This window comes from Sinohyriopsis cumingii, chromosome 5 (assembly GCF_028554795.1).
Source record: "Sinohyriopsis cumingii isolate HCF-2022 chromosome 5, ASM2855479v2, whole genome shotgun sequence".
NCBI lineage: Eukaryota > Metazoa > Mollusca > Bivalvia > Unionida > Unionidae > Sinohyriopsis > Sinohyriopsis cumingii.
The window spans coordinates 55,267,626-55,292,084 of NC_142965.1; the positions used below are offsets into that span (position 1 = coordinate 55,267,626).

Here is a 24,459-nt window from a genome sequence, read left to right on the forward strand (position 1 = left end):
ATCTTTATGGAGCCATAACAATATCAAGATGTGTTCCAGGCCATATGATCTTTATGGAGCCATAACGATATCAAAATGTGTCCTAGGCCATATGATCTTTATGATAAGTGTCATAACAATATCAAGATGTGTCCTAGGCCATATGATCTTTATGATAAGTGTCATAACAATATCAAGATGTGTTCCAGGCTATTATGATCTTTATGGAGCCATAACAGTATCAAAATGTGCCCTCGGCCATATGATCTTTATGGAGCCATAACAATATCAAGATGTGTTCCAGGCCATATGATCTTTATAGAGGCATAAGAATATCAAGATGTGTCCTAGGCCATTTGATCTTTATGATAAGTGTCATAACAATATCAAGATGTGTTCCAGGCTATTATGATCTTTATGGAGCCATAACAGTATCAAAATGTGCCCTCGGCCATATGATCTTTATGGAGCCATAACAATATCAAGATGTGTTCCAGGCCATTTGATCTTTATGGAGGCATAAGAATATCAAGATGTGTCCTAGGCCATATGATCTTTATGATAAGTGTCATAACAATATCAAGAAGTGTCCTAGGCCATTTGATCTTTATGATAAGTGTCATAACAATATCAAGATGTGTTCCAGGCTATTATGATCTTTATGGAGCCATAACAGTATCAAAATGTGTCCCAGGCCATATTATCTTTATAGAGCCATAACAATATCAAGATGTGTTCCAGGCTATTATGATCTTTATGGAGCCATAACAGTATCAAAATGTGTCCCAGGCCATATTATCTTTATAGAGCCATAACAATATCAAAATGTGTTCCAGGCCATATGATCTTTATAAAGCCATAACAATATCAAGATGTGTCCTAGGCCATTTGATCTTTATGATAAGTGTCATAACAATATCAAGATGTGTTCCAGGCTATTATGATCTTTATAAAGCCATAACAATATCAAGATGTGTCCTTGGCCATTTGATCTTTATGATAAGTGTCATAACAATATCAAGAAGTGTTCTAGGCCTATAATCTTTATAGAGCCATAATAATATCAAGATGTGTCCTATTGTTGACACATCTTAGCCCCATCCCAGCACATAAAGCTGGTTAGAACTTAGAAGTGACACCCTGATTATATCTAAAAGTGTATTTAGTACAGGTTGACCCTGTCCTCCCATAATACATCTGTATATGTTCATTGTATAAAACAATAATGTCAGTTATAAATTTTGCAGGGTTAATTTCTTTTTTATCATCATATTTGTAGGTTTTTTTAAATCCCATGAAGCCAAAATCTTATGTACTTTCCGACCTCCATTAGGACTTTTAGAGGTCCGAGTTCCATAAGTTTGGACTTCCGATTTAGGGTCGTACTATTGTCCCAGCGACATGTTAATGTCATGGACCAATTTCCTCCCCCTTTTTTCCTTTTATTATGTTTTTTATTTAGTTGACTTTGCCAGAGTCATTTAGTCCCATTTATTATTATTTTATTATCTTGTTCTCCTTTCTCCTTTTTTTTATTATTTTTTTTTTATTATATGTCTTTTTTTGTTTGTTTTGTTTTTTTTCTTTGTTTTTTTTCCATGTATGTATTTTTTATATTGGCTTATCTATATCAAATGGTTCCAGTCTTTTCTTCAGTAAGTATATAAGAATAATAAGTGTGTATATATGTTTGTATGTGGTGTAGGGGGTTTTATAGTATGCCATAGCATACTGTATATTAGTGGATTTTTTAAAGGGTGAGGGTTTTTTTATAGTTCAAAACATTGGCACATTTTAGTGCGTATATTTTAATTCGGGGTAATTCTCCCTTCCCTGTTTGCCAAACAGGGAGTTGAGATGTATTAAGTTTTGATTGATGTACCATAGTACTTTGTACTTCTAATCGTTATGTATACGTTATGTAGTATTACATATTCATTAGATTCCTATTTCAGTTGAGTCAGATTGTTTATATTCGTAGAACGTATATACATGTGATAGGTCTTAGTATGTTAAATGCATTCAATTGTGTATTATTTTCCTCAAGAATGGATTTCAGTGTATACCACTGGGAAAATTTTGCTTCGTACCCATCTTCTTGGAATGACCCGTGGGCAAAATTGCCGCATGGCGTGACAGATCATTTTAGAGTTGAATCGAGCGTTTTCTGCCAACAAACAGCGGGATTCTCTGTAATGGAATAATTGGTTCTCAAATCTATGTCCAGATGGAAGAAGTCTGTCTGGACGTTGCTGGTATTACATCAGGCTTCTTCATTTATATGGAGACGTTTTAGTGAGTTGAATTTGGAATAAGATGGTTATACAACTGTGGCAGAGATTCCATCATCAGAAACATTAATAAACGTCTGAGTTGAACTCTCTGTCACATTCATTGTTCATCTATTTTAATTACTTTCCAAATTTGAAAGTTCTATTAAACTGTGATATCTCATTATCAAGTTATAATTTTAAGGTTAAATCAATAGTATCTTAATGGAAATTTCCATTATTTTTGGTTATATTCAGTTTTATTGTATTAATTATAAGGAAGAGGGTTGCGGATGAAATCCCTTTCGGGTATCATTTCTTGTATGATTTTCCGTCCCATGCCTCGTCTTTATTGATATATAAATCTTCAAGTCACAATGGTCTAAAATTAAATAATTTGTATTTATGTATTTAAAATATAAGGGAGGGGGAGCAATTATGAGTCCCTTTTGGGTGTCACTTATATGATCTCTCATATGGCATCCCGCCCTTATTTATAATTTGAAATTTGAAGTTAAGTTAAATTACAGGAAAATGTTTTTCCATTTATTATAGCAGAGGGATCTCTGCAGGATGTGTCCTAGGCCATATGATCTTTATGATAAGTGTCATGACAATATCAAGAAGTGTTCTAGGCCATATAATCTTTATAGAGCCATAACAATATCAAGATGTGTCCTAGGCCATATGATCTTTATAGAGCCATAAGCCATAACAATATCAAAATGTGTTCCAGGCCATATGATCTTTATGGAGCCATAACAATATCAAGATGTGTTCCAGGCCATATGATCTTTATGGAGCCATAACAATATCAAAATGTGTTCCAGGCCATATGATCTTTATAGAGCCATAACAGTATCAAAATGTGTTCCAGGCCATATGATATTTATGGAGTCATAACAATATCAAGATGTGTTCCAGGCCATATGATCTTTATAGAGCCATAACAGTATCAAAATGTGTTCCAGGCCATATGATCTTTATGGAGCCATAACAATATCAAGATGTGTTCCAGGCCATATGATCTTTATGGAGCCATAACAATATCAAGATGTGTTCCAGGCCATATGATCTTTATAGAGCCATAACAGTATCAAAATGTGTTCCAGGCCATATGATCTTTATGGAGCCATAACAATATCAAGATGTGTTCCAGGCCATATGATCTTTATGGAGCCATAACAATATCAAAATGTGTTCCAGGCCATATGATCTTTATGGAGCCATAACAATATCAAGATGTGTTCCAGGCCATATGATCTTTATGGAGCCATAACAATATCAAGATGTGTTCCAGGCCATATGATCTTTATAGAGCCATAACAGTATCAAAATGTGTTCCAGGCCATATGATCTTTATGGAGCCATAACAATATCAAGATGTGTTCCAGGCCATATGATCTTTATGGAGCCATAACAATATCAAGATGTGTTCCAGGCCATATGATCTTTATAGAGCCATAACAGTATCAAAATGTGTTCCAGGCCATATGATCTTTATGGAGCCATAACAATATCAAGATGTGTTCCAGGCCATATGATCTTTATGGAGCCATAACAATATCAAGATGTGTTCCAGGCCATATGATCTTTATAGAGCCATAACAATATCAAAATGTGTTCCAGGCCATATGATCTTTATAGAGCCATAACAATATCAAGATGTGTTCCATGCCATATGATCTTTATAGAGCCATAACAGTATCAAAATGTGTTCCAGGCCATATGATCTTTATGGAGCCATAACAATATCAAGATGTGTTCCAGGCCATATGATCTTTATAGAGCCATAACAATATCAGGATGTGTTCCAGGCCATATGATCTTTATAGAGCCATAACAGTATCAAGATGTGTTCCAGGCCATATGATCTTTATGGAGCCATAACAATATCAAAATGTGTTCCAGGCCATATGATCATTATGGAGCCATAAGCCATAACAATATCAAGATGTATTCCAGGCCATATGATCTTTATAGAGCCATAACAATATCAAAATGTGTTCCAGGCCATATGATCTTTATAGAGCCATAACAATATCAAGATGTGTTCCAGGCCATATGATCTTTATAGAGCCATAACAATATCAAGATGTGTTCCAGGCCATATGATCTTTAGAGAGCCATAACAATATCAAAATGTGTTCCAGGCCATATGAGATTTATAGAGTCATACCAATATCAAGATGTGTCCTAGGCCACATGAACTTTATGGAGCCATAACAATATCAAAATGTGTTCCAGGCCATATGATCATTATGGAGCCATAAGCCATAACAATATCAAGATGTATTCCAGGCCATATGATCTTTATAGAGCCATAACAATATCAAAATGTGTTCCAGGCCATATGATCTTTATAGAGCCATAACAATATCAAGATGTGTTCCAGGCCATATGATCTTTATAGAGCCATAACAATATCAAGATGTGTTCCAGGCCATATGATCTTTAGAGAGCCATAACAATATCAAAATGTGTTCCAGGCCATATGATCTTTATAGAGCCATAACAATATCAAGATGTGTTCCAGGCCATATGATCTTTAGAGAGCCATAACAATATCAAAATGTGTTCCAGGCCATATGAGATTTATAGAGTCATACCAATATCAAGATGTGTCCTAGGCCACATGAACTTTATGGAGCCATAACAATATCAAGATGTGTTCCAGGCCATATGATCTTTAGAGAGCCATAACAATATCAAAATGTGTTCCAGGCCATATGATCTTTATAGAGCCATAACAATATCAGGATGTGTTCCAGGCCATATGATCTTTAGAGAGCCATAACAATATCAAAATGTGTTCCAGGCCATATGAGATTTATAGAGTCATACCAATATCAAGATGTGTCCTAGGCCACATGAACTTTATGGAGCCATAACAATATCAAAATGTGTTCCAGGCCATATGATCATTATGGAGCCATAAGCCATAACAATATCAAGATGTATTCCAGGCCATATGATCTTTATAGAGCCATAACAATATCAAAATGTGTTCCAGGCCATATGATCTTTATAGAGCCATAACAATATCAAGATGTGTTCCAGGCCATATGATCTTTATAGAGCCATAACAATATCAAGATGTGTTCCAGGCCATATGATCTTTAGAGAGCCATAACAATATCAAGATGTGTTCCAGGCCATATGATCTTTAGAGAGCCATAACAATATCAAAATGTGTTCCAGGCCATATGAGATTTATAGAGTCATACCAATATCAAGATGTGTCCTAGGCCACATGAACTTTATGGAGCCATAACAATATCAAGATGTGTTCCAGGCCATATGATCTTTATAGAGCCATAACAATATCAAAATGTGTTCCAGGCCATATGATCTTTATAGAGCCATAACAATATCAAGATGTGTTCCAGGCCATATGATCTTTAGAGAGCCATAACAATATCAAAATGTGTTCCAGGCCATATGAGATTTATAGAGTCATACCAATATCAAGATGTGTCCTAGGCCACATGAACTTTATGGAGCCATAACAATATCAAGATGTATTCCAGGCCATATGATCATTATGGAGCCATAAGCCATAACAATATCAAGATGTGTTCCAGGCCATATGATCTTTATAGAGCCATAAGCCATAACAATATCAAGATGTATTCCAGGCCATATGATCTCTATGGAGCCATAACAATATCAGGATGTGTTCCAGGCCATATGATCTTTATAGAGCCATAACAGTATCAAGATGTGTTCCAGGCCATATGATCTTTATAAAGCCATAACAATATCAAAATGTGTTCCAGGCCATATGATCATTATGGAGCCATAAGCCATAACAATATCAAGATGTATTCCAGGCCATATGATCTTTATAGAGCCATAACAATATCAAAATGTGTTCCAGGCCATATGATCTTTATAGAGCCATAACAATATCAAGATGTGTTCCAGGCCATATGATCTTTATAGAGCCATAACAATATCAAAATGTGTTCCAGGCCATATGATCTTTATAGAGCCATAACAATATCAAGATGTGTTCCAGGCCATATGATCTTTAGAGAGCCATAACAATATCAAAATGTGTTCCAGGCCATATGAGATTTATAGAGTCATACCAATATCAAGATGTGTCCTAGGCCACATGAACTTTATGGAGCCATAACAATATCAAGATGTATTCCAGGCCATATGATCATTATGGAGCCATAAGCCATAACAATATCAAGATGTGTTCCAGGCCATATGATCTTTATAGAGCCATAAGCCATAACAATATCAAGATGTATTCCAGGCCATATGATCTTTATGGAGACATAACAATATCAAGATGTATTCCAGGCTATATGATCTTTATGATAAGTGTTGTAACAATATCACGATGTGCCCTTAGCCATATGATCTTTATGGAGCCATAACAATATCAAGATTTGTCCTAGGCCATATGATCATTATGGAGCCACAAGCCATAACATGATCTTTATGATAAGTGTCATAACAATATCAAAATGCATTCCAGGCCATATGATCTTTATAAGTGTTGTAACACTATCAAGATATGTCCTAGGCCCTATGATCTGGCAGTGATCCATAACGGTGAGTGCTTTAGACCAGTCAGCCACTCAGGGCCCCGTTATGATTCTGTGGTCTTAAGCTAAGTAACAAAAAAGAGTGAAAACCAGAAAGGTTTGTAAAATTCACAAAAAATTTATTTGCTTAGAATACAAGGTGAAAATTTAAAACTAACTTCCAGTTTCATGAATGAATTCTGTAATAGTCCTAAAAGTTCTATGACAAGTCTAGAAGTATGGAATATTCCAAACCAATTCCAGGGACGATCTGAATGAATTCCAATCTGTTGTGTTGATGTGCCAATAGACTTGAATAATATTGATATGCTAACACTCTTAATGTATCACAATGATATATAATCCAAAATGTCTTTAAATGAATTCACAGTAAATTCCAAAATTGTTACTTAGTCCAAATGTTTATGAGCAACTTGTAATTCCAATGAATAATTGAAATAAAGCCATTCAGATAATAATTGAACACAACTAAATTACTGTCTACATATGTTAAAGATAGAAATAAATAATTATGTTTTTCACTACCTTATATAAAATACACAGTTTCAGAACCTGGATTGGGGTCACATACAGTATCATTTCGGAACTTTTCAAAGTTGTAAATTAGGTCAGGTCCTTTAACAGCTAGCCAGTCAGAAATCAAGTAACCTGGTTTTCCTAAAGGGAAATCAAAGACCTGAACTCAAATGAAATTCCATAAAATTTGCTAACAAGATTTTTTCTATACCTTCTGAGCTCAAAAGGCCACAATAACATGTTTACCAAGCACAATGACCAAATCTTATAGTCCAAACCAACAACAAAGAAAAGTACTATTTAATATTTCATACTAAATGACCCTTACCATCTACAATCATAAAAATAAAACACACATAATATAGATATACATAAAAATTAACGGAGCTTTGATTGATGAGCAGATACATTGATTATTGACCATTGTTACACAGAGGACCAGAAGGATGGGGGACATTTTGTCTCCCTGACTCACAGATATATGGGCACACACAAAGGAACAATAAATAATACATACTGATAGTACTTTACGCATTGATAGTGGTGAAAATGAGATAATCTTGATTGTTTTGACTTGTGTCAGTTGCATAGCACTGTTGTATTTCCATCGACACTGATGTCTGTATTTCATCAAATGCTGAAGTAACCCATGGAAACAGTTACAGATTTTGAGTATCTGGCTCACCTGAAAAGAGCTGTTCTTTGATCATTTTTTTCAATGTTCTTTAATACTTTATTAAGTGTTTACTCATTATCAATCTGCTTTTATTCCTATATTTTCTGAGTACCACAACACTTAATCTGCTTAAATAAGCCTGACCAATGTACAGGCCACAGTTATTTTAATTGACAAGGAAACTTTCAAGCTGTGCTATAGTCTGGCTGGTTCAAAGTATATAGAGCTGGAAAGGTTAATATTTATTAAATCCATAACCCAAGTACTTCTAATAATTGTCTACCTGTCCTTTCATATTTTCTATCATTGATGCCACTATGTGCTCATGATTATTGCCCAAGCTAATAAAAATCAATAAGACTCTTCTGTCAGCCAATACAAATCAGTAAGACATTTCTGTCAGCCAATAAAAGTCAGTAAGACATTTCTGTCAGCCAATAAAAGTCAGTAAGACATTTCTGTCAGCCAATAAAAGTCAGTAAGACATTTCTGTCAGCCAATAAAAATCAGTAAGACATTTCTGTCAGCCAATAAAAATCAGTAAGACATTTCTGTCAGCCAATACAAATCAGTAAGACATTTCTGTCAGCCAATAAAATATATCATCTTATTATTCTATGATAATGATCACATCTTATTCAGTAAGCTGCGGATGCACTTGATCCAGTCTAAAGTAAACTGTATTGGTCTTATATCTTTGCTTTCTTTGGGTAATTTATGTCCCTTGGGGGTGCCATGGAGAGAGCTTTTATGCTTCAGACATACAGATAAGGGTCATTGGTACAAGGGCGCCGCCTAGAATAAACCCTGCCATGGGAAAGTTTAAAGAACCAAGAGTATTTTTTATTTTTCTATATCAGAATAATGGCATTTGATTTGGGTTTGATGGTAGGACTCAGTTATGATGTAAATGATGGTATTTGCTTTGGTTTTGAGGGTACACAGCTAGGACTTAATTATGATGTAAATGATTGTATTTGCTTTGGTTTTGAGGGTACACAGCTAGGACTTAATTATGATGTAAATGATGGTATTTGCTTTGGGTTTGAGGGTACACAGCTAGGACTTAATTATGATATAAATGAACCAATGACTTTTATTGTTGTATTTTTAATATCTCTGTTTTGAGAACAGACCAGGTTAGTGTACTTTGTGTTATTCTAAGTACATTTAGTATTATCAAAGGGATAAAGAATGTCAACTATAAGTTCAGCTAACCTAGTTTCTCAGTCCCAAACCATCATTTTATGGCTGGGGATAAAAGAAGAGAGGAAAATAGATCTTTAGTCCAACTGACCCTAATATTTAGCTTACCTGTTTGTAAGACCTGTTTGTGAAATCTGATTGTAAGACCTGTTTGTGAGACCTTTTTGTAAGACCTGTTTGTGAGATCTGATTGTAAGATCTGTTTGTGAGACCTGTTTGTAAGACCTGATTGTAAGACCTGTTAAGCTTATGGTAGGGCTTGTATCCGTCGTGCATTGTCAATCCATCAGATGTCATTGGGATGATTTTAAGTATAGTATGATCTTGTGTCCATCCATTCATCAACATTTGCTTATTGCCAGACTTGAGGCTACATAGATTAAACTTGCAATATTGGCTTATAGCATCAAGTTATGAGACAAATTTCAGTATTGAATCAGATCTTTACATATTATTGTGGAAATATTGTATCTGATTGGATGAACTAGTTACTCAGTAGACCATATTTTTAATCATGTTTCGATCAGACTTGGGATATAGGCTTATACCATCAAGTTCTTTGAGTTAATAATGTGCGAGATTTGAGCATATTGATCAGGTGATCTTGCATCTGATTAACTTCGATAAAGCTTCACAAATTTAAATCATCGAGATAACAGATGGATATAACTATGAGGGAGATCAACATACACATGCAGTAATGAAGTGATCTTGCATCCAATTGTCTGATGTTATCATCACTTTACTGACTTTTATAAATAAGATTTTTATTCAAAATTTGGTAACTAGTCTATCATAAAAGTATCCTGACAGTGTTATTACTAGTGAGATCTACAGGTATTCACATTATTTATTTGGCCGAACATCTGATTAGCTGAGTTTCTTACATGTGGGGCCCTGGTTGACTGATTGGTCTAAGGAACTCACCTTTACAGATCACTTTCATCAAACCTCTGTTGTTGTGGGTTTGAGTCTCATGCTTGGCCAACATGGGAGATAACTTGCCACCAGCTTTTCATGGGTTGATGGTTCTCCCTGGGGTTTTCTCTGGTTCTTCTTCCACCAGATATACTGGATGCGATGTATAGCCAGCCTATCATGTGCAGAAAAATGGTGTTAAACCCACAACAACAACAACCACTCGAGAGACAGTATTTCTTAATCAGACTTGCAAAATAGACTATTATCAAGAAGGTTGAATGGTTTTTGACATGGCAAGACATCTGGGTATTCACGAGGTGGTTTTGCATCTTATTGGCTGAGCTTTTTGCTACCTTAGATTTGATAGAAGTATTATTAAACTCCGCAAAAACTGGTTTATATCATCAAAAATCTTGGATTAGTGTATGAACAGGGTCCATGCTTAGAATTATGTGATCATGATCTGAACATTTTAACACAAGGCAAATAATTTTTTTAAATTAGATTTTGATATGACTTGTTAAATGATCTTATATTTTGATTATGGGCATGAGCTGTGCATATTTATAATATAATCTTGTATCTGATTGGCTGGGCTTGTTTACCACTTTGGAGATACAATTTTGATTGGTTCTTGCTCCAACTTGGTAAATAAACCTTTGTCATCATTGTCGTGGAATAAATTTGTATCCTACTTAAATAAAATAACTAAAATTTATGTGATATAAAGCTTGGTAGATAGTTTACATAGGTTGTGTTCTTACAACTCTAGATGATTGATCAGTGGAATGGTAAACTGGTATGTGAGCAGGTGAGTTATATATTGGGCCCACTTGGGCCTTATGTTAAACTGTATTTGGACCTTAAAGTAAGCATTACCCATAACAGGTTCAAGAAAAGTTGATTAAATCATAAGATATATATTGATACCCAATCTGCTTGCAGATGTTCGAGAAGATTCTTATTGCCAATAGAGGTGAAATTGCCTGCCGAGTGATGAAGACATGTAAACGCCTGGGAATTAAAACTGTTGCCGTTCATAGTGATGTGGACTCTTTGGCAGTATGTAGTTTTGTTTGTTTGTTTTTGCTTGGTTTGTTTGTTTATTTTACTTTATAGATTGACTAGAATGACCTATCAGTTTGACCTTTTAATAGAAAATTCATGAGGGTCTAATCCACACACACCAAAAGGCACTGTGTGCATGAATTATAGTCGATACACAACAAAAGGCACTATGTGCATGAATTACAGTCCCCACACAGCAAAAGGCACTGTGTGCATGAATTATAGTCCACACACAGCAAAAGGCAATATGTGCATGAATTACAGTCCACACACAGCAAAAGGCACTATGTGCATGAATTACAGTCCACACACAGCAAAAGGCACTGTGTGCATAAATTATAGTCCACACACAGCAAAAGGCACTATGTGCATGAATTACAGTCCACACACAGCAAAAGGCACTGTGTGCATAAATTATAGTCCACACACAGCAAAAGGCATTGTGTGCATGAATTATAGTCCACCCACTGAAAGGCACAGTGTGCATCAGTTATAGTCCACACACAGAAAAAGGCACTGTGTGCATGAATAATAGTCTACACACACCAAAAAGACATTGTGTGCATGAATTACAGTCCAAACACACCAAAAGGCAATGTGTGCATGAATTGTAGTCCCCACACACTGAAAGTCACTTTGTGCATGAATTATAGTCCAGACACATCGAAATGCACAGTATGCATGAACTTTAGTCTGCACACAGCAAATGGCACTGTGTACGTGAATTATAGTCCACACACAGCAAAAGGCATTGTGTGCATGAATTATAGTCCACACACAGCAAATGGCACTGTGTGCGTGAATTATAGTCCACACACAGCAAAAGGCATTGTGTGCATGAATTATAGTCCCCACACACTGAAAGGCACAGTGTGCATCAGTTAGAGTCCACACATAGAAAAAGGCACAGTGTGCATGAATTATAGTCACCCACCCACTAAAAGGCAGTGTGGATGACTTATAGTCCACACAAATCAAAAGGCACTGTGTGCATGAATTATGGTCTGCACAAAACTAAAGGCACAGTGTGCATGAATCATAGTCCACACACAACTAAAGGAACTGGGAGCATGAATTTGCACTTTGTATTTTTCTCCAGGGGATTAGACTTGTTCTTCTAGTGGAAAGTGAAACTGACAGGTCGTGTTAGTCAGCCATATTGTCTTAGATATGAAGAAATTATGTTTGTCTGTCAGTCAGGCAAGATGTCTGAATGGGTTCCTGGCCTCAGTACCATGCAGTTTCAAAATGACGACAATGAAGGTTTAGCATATGAAAATAGGATCATACATTTTTTATTTTAAAATTGTTCTAAAAATATGGGTAAGACAGTTTCTTATCTCTGAGGACATGTGTCAGATTGACACCTGTTTATTTTTGTTGGATGAATTTTTGAATTATAAGAACTTTTTAAAGCCTCATTATTGTATACAGTTATTGTGTTTTGCAGTGAAGCCAGTCTTATATAGTTAAATCCTCATGTCCTCCATAATTTAAGCCTCATTGTTAACTATAATTGGAGTCTTAGTGTCCTCTGTAATTAAATCATCATTTTCATCTGGAATTCGAGTATTGTTGTCATCTCCAATTTCTTTTGAAAATTTGGAAGGACATGTATATCATTGGAAGAAAAGCATAAAAAGTTTTAGAATTGAAAGTATGAATTATTCCATGGATCAAGGTCAAAATGGGGCATTAAGAGTAGGTTTTCATGTGTCATGATGTTAAGATATGGGTCAAATTCTGCTTCATATAGGTGAAAACATTGTTTAAACAGACCTTTTTGATAGTTTTGTGTCCGATTTCTCAACCTCAGTGAGTAGCATATCTAGAATAAGCGGCTTGGAATTCATAATGGTATATGTGACACGTTTCTTCCACAGATGTATTACTCAATTATAATGCACAAGGAGAACATCCAGTATCTCACTGTTACAGTCTTCCAAAGCTGTAAAAGACATTAATCACATCTTTTGGCATATTTTAGAAATGAAAGTGTTAAAACATCACCAGACTCCTTTAGTCAGATGGGAGTTGTCTTCCATATGATTGAGAGATTGACACCAGATCGATCAATCATCAGTTACTTTTTCTGCTCAAGTCTGGGCAGCATGCTTTCTAAATGGGCCTTGCACATATGTTCTACCCTTTGAAGTTTTATCATCACTTTCTAAATGGGCCTTGCACATACATTCTACCCTTTGAAGTTTTATCATCACTTTCTAAATGGGCCTTGCACATACATTCTACCCTTTGAAGTTTATCATCGCTTTCTAAATGGGCCTTGCACATGCGTTCTACTCTTTGAAGTTTTATCATTGCTTTCTAAATGGGCCTTGCACATACATTCTACCCTTTGAAGTTTTATCATTGCTTTCTAAATGGGCCTTGCACATACATTCTACCCTTTGAAGTTTTATCGCTTTCTAAATGGGCCTTGCACATATGTTCTACTCTTTGAAGTTTTATCATCGCTTTCTAAATGGGCCTTGCACATATGTTCTACTCTTTGAAGTTTTATTATCGCTTTCTAAATGGGCCTTGCACATACATTCTACCCTTTGAAGTTTTATCATCGCTTTCTAAATGGGCCTTGCACATACGTTCTACTCTTTGAAGTTTTATCATCACTTTCTAAATGGGCCTTGCACATATGTTCTACTCTTTGAAGTTTTATCATCACTTTCTAAATAGGCCTTGCACATACATTCTACCCTTTGAAGTTTTATCATCGCTTTCTAAATGGGCCTTGCACATATGTTCTACTCTTTGAAGTTTTATCATCACTTCCTAAATGGGCCTTGCACATACATTCTACCCTTTGAAGTTCTATCATTGCTTTCTAAATGGGCCTTGCACATACGTTCTACTTGTTGAAGTTTTATCATCGCTTTCTAAATGGGCCTTGCACATATGTTCTACTCTTTGAAATTTTATTATCGCTTTCTAAATGGGCCTTGCACATACATTCTACCCTTTAAATTTTATCATTGCTTTCTAAATGGGCCTTGCACATACGTTCTACTTGTTGAAGTTTTATCATTGCTTTCTAAATGGGCCTTGCACATACATTCTACTCTTTGAAGTTTTATCATCACTTTCTAAATGGGCCTTGCACATACATACATTCTACTCTTTGAAGTTTTATCATCGCTTTCTAAATGCGCTGTGCACATACATTCTACCCTTTGAAGTTTTATCATCATTATGATGTTCACTCCATTACTACTTGTACTGATTATACCTCTGTCTTCATCATATATAAAAAGTTTGCACAGCTGGGCACAAATCCCACTATCAAGGGGGAGACCACTTTCATCTGATTCCATGTCAACAAGCAAATGACTTTTTGGCACCTCATTTGCCCAGGACAAGCCAAAAAGACATGATAAGTATTGTTTTTAGTATTTAATGGGTGGATTTATGAGTTTTTGGATGTTGTCCTAATGTATGATGGTCTCATAAGTATTATTGAAGGAACATTTTTTACAGAATATATTGGTTTCTCCACTAACAAATACAGTGCTGTTTAACAGGGTGATGTTGGAATTGAGATTTGTTTTATAAAGAGACCTCATTTTTGTAAATGGGACAGAGTGATAGGTCATGTTTTAATGGCGAAAGAATTTTGTCCTCAGTATTTTAATGGCATCCTAGTATTAAATTACAGAAGAAACCCTTTTTTTGATGAAAATATTAAAAGCAGCCTTGAATCTGAAAAACTGCTACATTGTTAACACATGTAGCATTAGACATTAAGCTCAAAAATAGGTAACTGTTCTGAATTAAGTGACTAATTCATGTCACTCATCTTAGGATGAACTCATTGGTCTCATTGGAGTTTTTAAATTATATAGTAATTGCTAAGTGATACAGTAATTGCTCTTGGAGTTGTTAAATGAGAGAGTAATTACTTTTGGAGTTGTTAAATGGTACATTTATTACATTTGGAGTTTTCATTTATACAGTAATTACTTTGAGAGTTTTTAAATGATACAGTAATTACTTTGAGAGTTTTTAAAAGATAGTTATTGCTTACGGAATTTTTAAATGATAACTAATTACTTTGAGAGTTTTTAAATGATACAGTAATTGCTTTGAGAGTTTTTAAATGATACAATACTTGCTTTTGTTGTTTTTAAATGATACAGTAATTACTTTGAGAGTTTTTAAAAGATACATTTATTACTTGTGGAGTTTTTAAATGATACAGTACTTGCTTTTGGAGTTTTTATATGATACATTAATTGCTTTTGGGGTTTAATAAATCTTGGAACTTCACTCACTTCCTTGTTTCCCATTTGTTTGGTTCTTGTAACATGAAAACTCAGTGAATGTTTTTGGACAATACAAGGTACAAAAAATTATTACAAAAGTATGTTTAAGCAGTTTTTTTACCCATAAAATAAATTCCATAACTCAAAATTGCTAGATTCACCATTTTGGACCAAATTATAACGGCTTCAGTTGCTGAAATTGGGAGATGTATGCACCAATTAATGACAAGGCAAAATTAACTTTAACAGTATTTTTTAATGAAATTTCAAAGAGGAGGGCGACTATTTCACCTGAATTGCCCCATAATATGACCCCTGGTTTAAGGATTTTGTGTACTATTGAAGTTAAAAGAATCTATGTGTAGTCTGAGGTAAATGTATAATAAAATGTGATTGGTTAATAATGCCTGGGATGATGATAAAATTATGAATTTATAATTCAGGTCCATACAAGGATGGCTGATGAGAGAGTGTGCATTGGCCCTGCCCCCACAAGCGAGAGTTATCTCAAAATGGATGTCATCTTGGATGCTGTCAAGAAAACTGGAGCTCAAGCAGTAAATCATTAAAAATTATCCTAAATCAATTTACTATATATTGGGTATTTTTCGTATAGGAAAATATTGGTGAAGTAGACATGGTTTGTAGAACCTTGAAAATTCCTTGAATTTGAGGAGTTGCTATCAAAGCTTTTTGAATTTTGACAGAGCTGGTTTTATCCTTGGAAGGTTCTTGAATTTGTTGAATTTAATAATACAAAATGTTAAAACTGAATAGATTGCTTTTTGAATTCCAAATTTGTATTATTTACTCCCCTCCCATGAATAAATAAATAAATGGGGATACAGTCGGGTGGTAAAGTTGGCATGTGATATAAGTAGTTATCAGACAGAGTAGCATTACTTTGCGGTAGTGGCATTACTAAATATGTGTTTGTACATTCATACCTATTTATGTACTGATGAACAAAGTTAAAAATTCAGTCAGAAAAAAACTTCCATTAAGACCCTTGGAAGTCATTGAAAAGTCTTTGAAAAACAACACTGAGGATGTATGAACCATGATAAACCATTGGAGATTCAATTTTATTTTAGTGCTGGATACAAGAATGCTAGGCATAGTGGTTATTTTAATTTTTGGTGAAAATTTTTCAACCACAAAATAGGACTTTAACAATGCAATCATTTGCAGTTGCACTCATCTCCACCCCTCACACAGGGACCCAGGGTTCTCTTTGCAAACTCTATCACATATATGATATGGCCTCTATCTATTGCTGTGTATATGAAGTTTGTTCATAAAATATGACCAAACTACCCATCTACTCTGGAGCATGATCCAGGGCGTAACCTAAAATCTGGCATATACGTTATGTGTCCTCCTCCTTTGAATTCATGTACGGGTTTGGAAAACAGTTTAAGATTGTTGCCATTATTGCAGTTATGTTTGTTTGACCTTCAACACCACCGCTCCAGTGGCCTAGAGGTTAGAGCTTTCACCTCATATGCGGGAGGTCATGGGTTCGAACCCTGGCTGAGTCATACCAAAGACTTACAAAAATGGTACTAACAGCTGCCTCGCTTGGCACTCAGCATTAAGAGGTTAGTGTTAGGACTGGTTGGCCTGGTGTCAGGATAATGTGACTGGATGGGACATCATGCTACATGTCTGTGGCATGATACCTCAGTGCTAGACATCACTATAAACTGCCACACGGCAGACATCATAGCGATATGACTGAAAAAGTGTTCAAGTTATGCTAAAAATTCAAATCACACACTGACCTTCAGCACCCGCCCTGAGGCTACTAGAGATGTGCCCCAGAATCATGCCCCTCTTGCAAATGTTAACCACATGTGGGCAACCAAAGAACCAGGCTTGGTGAATTTCCACTCACTGTTTTATTTTTTAGGGGAGAAGCAGATGTGGAGAGAGACATTGATGGAAGGCATCACAGTTTCACTGTTGCTTTTTAGTAAAGTTTAGTGATCACATAAAAGAGTAAAGCCTTGTGCCAAAAATGGTCAGTGCAGTGGACAATATCATTAAATTTGCAAGAACCAAATGTGGGAAATTGGTAACTTAAAACTTTTGAAAAAATAATGTTAGCTAAATTTACGTTACTTCGAACTATAGTCTTTGCCAAGAAAATTATGTTTTCACATTTAGTTTCCTTGCTAAATTTGCAAAACATTTATGCTAATGACAACTTTATGATCACAAACAGTTAATTTTTCAAACTACATTCCCTTGCGAAAGTTATAAATTGAGATAATGGCATGACATGATTTAGTGGCCTCTTCAGTGAAGAAAAGTGAAAAATAAGGTGAAATAAGCACAGATAGTTATATTATTAAGTCAGGGCACAGGTTTCCAATGTTCTCGTCCATGGGATGTGCGAGTTGTAAGAGTTTCTCATTTCTGTCGTCATGATGTTCGACACAGTAGACTTCTCCACTACACTGTGTATGCATTTACTAAGGAGCCACTACTGAAATGGGTCAAAACCGTGACATACACGTGTTCTAATAAATGACTTAAGTTTTCTATCTCATGGAGCCATAATTTTCATTTTCAGCGAGCTATCACATATCTTTATGCAGTAGATGTGGGAGAATTCAAGAGACAGAGAATGTTGAAGTGTTATAATTTTTGTCTGGTCAGACATTGTTATGCTTTCCCCAGGTCACCAGAATTTTCAAGACTTTACAACTTCATTAATACATTATAACGCCAGAGCAAAGATGCCTTCAGATATTTACATAGGCATGTACTTACTTTTAAAATGAAAAATATATGCAACATGGATTTGAAAAAGAATTCCATCTGTCTATTCTTTTGTAATTCAATTTCCATTTTGGTCACACATGGGTAAAAGTACGATTGCTAAATCAATGGAGACATTTTGAGTTTGTTACTCAGACAAGATTTTCACCAAATAGCTGTTATTTTTGACATTTTCTGCTTTGTAGATAGGTTACAACAACATGGCATTTGTGAAGGTTTGTGTTCATAATGTTGGAACGATCTGCATGCATGACCTTTACAATTTCAGAAATTGGTAGCTGGCCTACTTATTTTTTTAATACAGTCTTAGTGGTCATTGTTAAAAAGGATAATATACAGGTCTGTTATGATTATCTCTGATTTTGCATTCATAGCAGTGTCAAAGAGCAGCTACTACCAAGACATTCTGATCGCAGGTCATGTTCAGCAAGTGGTCGCTCATGACAGGGCATTTATATGATAAAATTAATCCATGCAGTATGATTGTGGTTGTAAATGGCAAGTGGTTGCTCAAAGCAGAGGTCACTCATACAGGTTTTACTGTGCTTACTTTTGTAAGTATCTGCGGACATCTTCCATTGGGCATGACAGTGTATAACCAAAGCTTCAGTCTTGAAAAACGGGTTTCCTGGGGCAATGGTAACATTGCCTGACCATGTGAAAAATCAGCAAATATTTTACATTCTCTCTCTTAACTTCTCTGAGATCTGACACATACAGATGTATGATAGCTCTTTGAAAGGGAAACCTACTCCACATTAAAATTGTGCTTGTATTACTGAAAAGTGTCATTGTAAATGCGGATTCCATTAGGAAAATCGAGGGCTAGGTGTGAAGATGAAATATAAAATGTTTATAATATTTACTTATATTTGTATCACGCTTATTGGGTAAATGTGCAATGAACCCAAAGTAGTTTCCTTAATGAGATGTTATAGATTGACAACAAGTCCGCATATCTGGCAGGGATTATTTATTATAGACGGATGCCTTTGTTAAGTAATGTTTAACTTTGACTCTTGTTCAGGGTAGGAATAGCACTTGTATTTATTTTCAAAGTGCGACTCTGCATCTTCTCTCTTTGCGTAGTAAAGTTTCAATTGGCCTAGCCAATTTTTACCTGGTTAGGATGTGAGGATGAGTGGCTTCCATGAGCCCTGATAAATGTAAATATTGTGGATTGCTAAAAATATACATGCATTTAAGAATTAAATGAGTGATAAATTATTCATGGCACTGGCAATTATTCCATGGATAATGTCAGTTCTGTTGGAGATCCACCTTTTGGGGAAAATTTGGACACTCACTGGTGAAAGTGGCATTGTTATTTCAAGATCAGTGGTGTATCTCTACCAGATACTAAGTATAAAAATTTACATGCTGAAATGAGACAAATCCAGTATATTACAGTGCCATATGGGTGGATATTTATAGTATTTATTCTTCTCCATTAAAGGTATATTTAGAAACTTAGCATTATAACAATTTTGGGGTTAGTTTCTTTTGGAGATAGAAGTAAGTCAAATTTAATATTGAAATGTTGAAAATTTAATGAAAACTGATTTTGAAAAGTTAAATAATGTTTGCTTTTATTGACAGAAACTGGTAACATTCTTTAAATTGAAATACTACATAGCTTAAGAAGCTATAGAAAATTAAAACTATTTTCTTTTTGTGACAGGTTCATCCAGGTTATGGCTTCCTTTCTGAGAACACTGTGTTTGCAGCTAAGCTGGTAAGTGAATACAGTATTCATCAAAAAGTGTTCATCTGCAGTGTCTGTAAATTGATTTACTTTTGACATATTCAAAAACCTAACAGTCTCCAAATTCTCTTTCTTTTTGCCTGTATTTGATTAATTTTAGTGCTACAGGTCATTGACCAGAAGAGCTTTTCAGATGGTCTGTTGTCTGTTGTTTTTGTGTCAGCACAAGTTTGTTGTCACTTCTCCTAAACTTTTGGGAGGATTGCCTTGAAACTTTACAGACACATTTATTTCATGGTCTGTTTGGTCCTAAACGAAAATGGTTCTGCTTGGACATCAGCATGGCTGCCACAATGGCCATCTTGAAAATCTTATCACTATTCCTCCAGAATGCGTTGATGTATCAGCATGGGGTTTTCACTAAAAGACTTTGTATGCTGTGTACTTGGTCTTAAATAAAAATGGTGCCAATCTGATATCCAGTATGGACACCACAGCCTGAATAGAAAGTGATATCTTGACAAATATGGTTATCTCTAGTCCATTTCAAATGGATGGTCATATCAGCATGGGTTTTTTCACAAATAGACTTATGATACCTAGTTGGTCCTAAAGGAGAATGGTGCCAGTCATACATCCAGCATGGCTGCCACAACAACTGTCCTAAAAATCTTGTCACTACACTTGAATTGATGATCATTATGACATGGGGTTTCACCAAGAGACTTACATTGTCCTAAATGAAAATGGTGCCACACTTACATCCAGTACATGTACCACAGAAGCTAATTTGAAAATCTTGTTATTGTTAAAGAATATCAGAGACTTTCAACAGTCAACAGTAAAAAGGAAGAAATGGTCTCATTTTGAATGGCTGAAAATTCTTCTCACCCAGTATATTGTGTTTTTTTGATGGACTCTTGTTGCATCTTGAAACTGGCAGGACATAGAGTTGAACTATTTATCTATCCAATTGCTCTCCATTTTTCAGTAATATATATCTATAAGGCATAGGAACAATCCTGATGTGTAATTCCTAGGAATTCTTGTTGTACTGCTGATTGGGTTCTACTCTGTTTTATTTAAGGCGGAAATTGGAGTGGAGTTCATAGGTCCAAGCAGCAAGTCTATTCATGCAATGGGAGACAAAATCGAAAGCAAGCGGATAGCAAAGAACGCCAAAGTAAATATGATCCCTGGTCATGATGGTGTGGTGAAAGATGCAGACCACTGTGTGGAGCTTGCCAAAGAAATAGGTCAGGATACTTTTTATAATATATGAATTTTGATAAAACCAGCCACATAACATTCAGTGGATTGTATTACTCAGTTCTTGGAACATGCCTCATTAATCATCCTTCCCATCCACCCACCTTCCCCAGTCTGAATATGAAATATGAGGTGAGCAATTAGCTGAAATTTCCTCCTATTAAATTTATATTTTTGCTTTAGGACTGTTCAAGTAAAACATACATGGGATGCAGGGATGGCACTTTCTTTATTGAGTAGTCAATCCTAGATCCAAGTTAAAATCTTAAATCATTTTCATATGAAGTCTTTGAGTAAACAAAGTACCATGGGATATTTGTTTTTTTAAAATAGTGCCTTCCCTAGTTGCTGTGTATATTTAAGTGGAATGGCCCATGGCTAATGTATCATTCTTAACATAGTACTTGTATTTTTAATACTGACATTATTACAAGCCAGAATTTGCCAAATCTGGTGGTACTTCAACTGTTTCTACATAAGTTGTAAGAAAAAACTCATTTTGGGGTAAATTCAGATTTAGTGTCCAAGAGGAAATGTTCGTGTTGAATTTTAATTTTATGATTTTGAAAATTCAAATTTGTTTCGTTTGGTTGTATGAATAAAATCCCATGGAAGTCTTTCCATGTGCAACAATATTGAATAACCCTTAATTATTCATGTCGTCAAGTTGATGTAGTAGGCAGAGAAACAAAATCAGATTTTTAATTAAGACAGAAATGCATACTGATTAATTTCACTCTTTATATGAGACCCTGATTTATAATATGGTCTTGTTTATTTGCTTTTGTTGGTTTTAATGGTACTTTAGACACAGTATTGATGCTGATAGAAGTACCTTTCCCACAGCTGACCAGGGCTGAGCTGGGACTTGTAGAACCTACAACCCTTGAATTATGAGTCCAACAGTGTCCAAATGGAGCTAATTTGGCAACCTTCTAATATGGAACCTTCATACAGCATTGTAATATCTTACCACATATAAATATAACCTCAGCCATAATTACTGCTGTAATTTGATTGGCAAATCACTACTCTAACTTGTTTATATGGGATCATCATTTTTAAGATAGCACAAAAGACCGTTCTTTTCCAATAGAATTCAATTTTTTCATGTCTTTTAATCACATTTCCCAGTTTATATCACAATTTTCTACTGGATAGCAAAGATGATTGTGTTTTCTAAATATTCAAAGAATTAATACAAATAAATAAATAAATTATCAATTCTGTTAAACATTCATTGACTCCTATTTGTTCTCACAGGTTATCCAGTGATGATCAAGGCCTCAGCTGGAGGTGGTGGGAAGGGAATGAGGATTGCCTGGGATGACAAAGAGGCAAGGTAGGTGGGAGGTCTGTTTTTTTATTATAAGGAAAGCAGCCAGTCGCAAAAATAAACTGGAGGAGGTTAAATTGGTTTAGCTGACTGGTTTTTGTTCACTCAGATTTCTGTAAGGCCAGATGAGCTTGTGGTATGATCCTTTGTCCTGGCGTCTGTCAACAGTTGCTGTCTTTAACTTGTGAAACATCAGACTAGTTTCAGCCAAACTTGTTGCAGAGCAATGCAAGCACAAAAGTCTTTTAGATTTTTACAAAATCATACCATAAGCACATTTGTGGTTGATACAATTTTTAAAATAAGCTTTCCAGAGAAGAAATGAAGGTTTAGGATTGGATCCATATTTGGGAAGGATTCAGGTTTAATAATTCCACTAAAGTCTCCTTTTTGCTTTAAACATAGTCAAAAGCAAAGTTCACTTCACCTTGCCTTAAGGAGCCCTGAGTGGCCGAGTGGTCTAAAGCACTCACTGTTCCAGATCACTGCCATCTCACCTCTGTCTGCATGGGTTCGAGTCCAAGTATCGGCTAGCATGGGTACGTGGGAAAGCCTGTCAGTAGCTTCTCATGGGTCGGTGGTTCTTCCCTGGGTTTTTCAGGGTTCTTCCTCCACAAGTTGTACTGGCCACCATGTAAAGCCTATCTTGTGCTGAAAAATGGCGTTAAACCATAGAACAACAACAACAACAACCTTGCCTTAAATTCATGCCATTCCACACCATTTTTTGTCACTTCTTTGCATTTAAAATTCAGAGTAAGATGGTGACTTTTGTGTTGGGTTTTTCTGGAGAAAAAAATAAAGAGTTTTTCTGTGCAGTTGTACATTTTTTGTGCTAATTTGATGATCAAAAATGCCAGAAATTATATTGTTATCTGGAAAATATGAGTGAAAAATTAATTTTCTGTAGCCCAGTCAGAAGTGAATCATTCAGCCTAGTCAGGTCCATTAACAATAAAATCCGTCATCCTATAAACATGAAGAGATGGCTTTGCCTAATATTTCATTAGTATTTTAATTAGAAAATATGCAAGAACAGAAATTAAATATGACTGTTTTGAACATTTGAAATTTTGAACCTTCCATGCTTAAGTTTCAAATTTTTTGTCAACTTTGCCCTTTTATTGCTGGAAAGAGAAGTCATTTCACTAAATTTCTTTTTTCAGTGTCTCAGTTGACCAGTTTATTAGGGTATGTCATCCTAAACTTTGAAATGGTCACTTACATTTTGTTGTAGGTCAGCTTATGGTTACTAGAGTTTGAATGATGCATAGAGCATTGGTATGTCTTTAGTGTTTAAATGTACAGTACAGTGAAGGGATGAACAACAACTATGATCACACTGGATTTTGGATAAGTGTCCAGCAGAAAGATGTGTTTATGCCTTTAACTATTGTGTGTGTGTGTGTGTGTGATTTGGATTTTTAATGTAGCTTTAAAAAATTTTCAGTCACGTTGCTATAATGTCCATTGTGTGGCTGTTTATAGTGATGTTGATTACTTGGGCATCATGCCGTGGACACGTAGCATTATGTCCCACCCAGTCACACTACATTACATCAGGCCGACTAGTCCTCACAATAACCTCTTAATGCTGAGCGCCAAGTGAGGCAGCTGTTAATACCATTTTTATAAGTCTTTGGTATGACTCGGCCGGGGTTCAAACCCACGACCTCCCACATCTGAGGTAGATGCTTCAACCACTAGGCCACTATAGTGGTCCTGTGAAATAAATTATTTTATATTTAAATGATGCTCTGTTTTCAGAACTGCTTTCCGTTTGTCATCCCAAGAGGCCAAGTCAAGCTTTGGAGATGACAGGATGTTGATAGAAAAGTTTATTGACAACCCAAGACATATTGAAATGCAGGTAAAATATGGAGT

At 35.5% G+C, this 24,459-nt stretch overlaps 1 protein-coding gene across 1 annotated transcript in view; it reads left to right on the top strand.

Annotated features, from left to right (window-relative positions):
- LOC149799210 (propionyl-CoA carboxylase alpha chain, mitochondrial-like) overlaps positions 1–24,459 on the top strand; it is a 107,931-nt gene that overhangs the window by 24,387 nt on the left and 59,085 nt on the right. The window contains exons 3-8 of the mRNA XM_089958479.1: positions 11,079–11,195; positions 15,922–16,035; positions 19,947–20,000; positions 21,058–21,226; positions 22,503–22,581; positions 24,343–24,445. Of these exons, the coding sequence (XP_089814605.1) occupies positions 11,079–11,195; positions 15,922–16,035; positions 19,947–20,000; positions 21,058–21,226; positions 22,503–22,581; positions 24,343–24,445 (636 nt within the window). The remainder of the gene's footprint in view (positions 1–11,078; positions 11,196–15,921; positions 16,036–19,946; positions 20,001–21,057; positions 21,227–22,502; positions 22,582–24,342; positions 24,446–24,459) is intronic.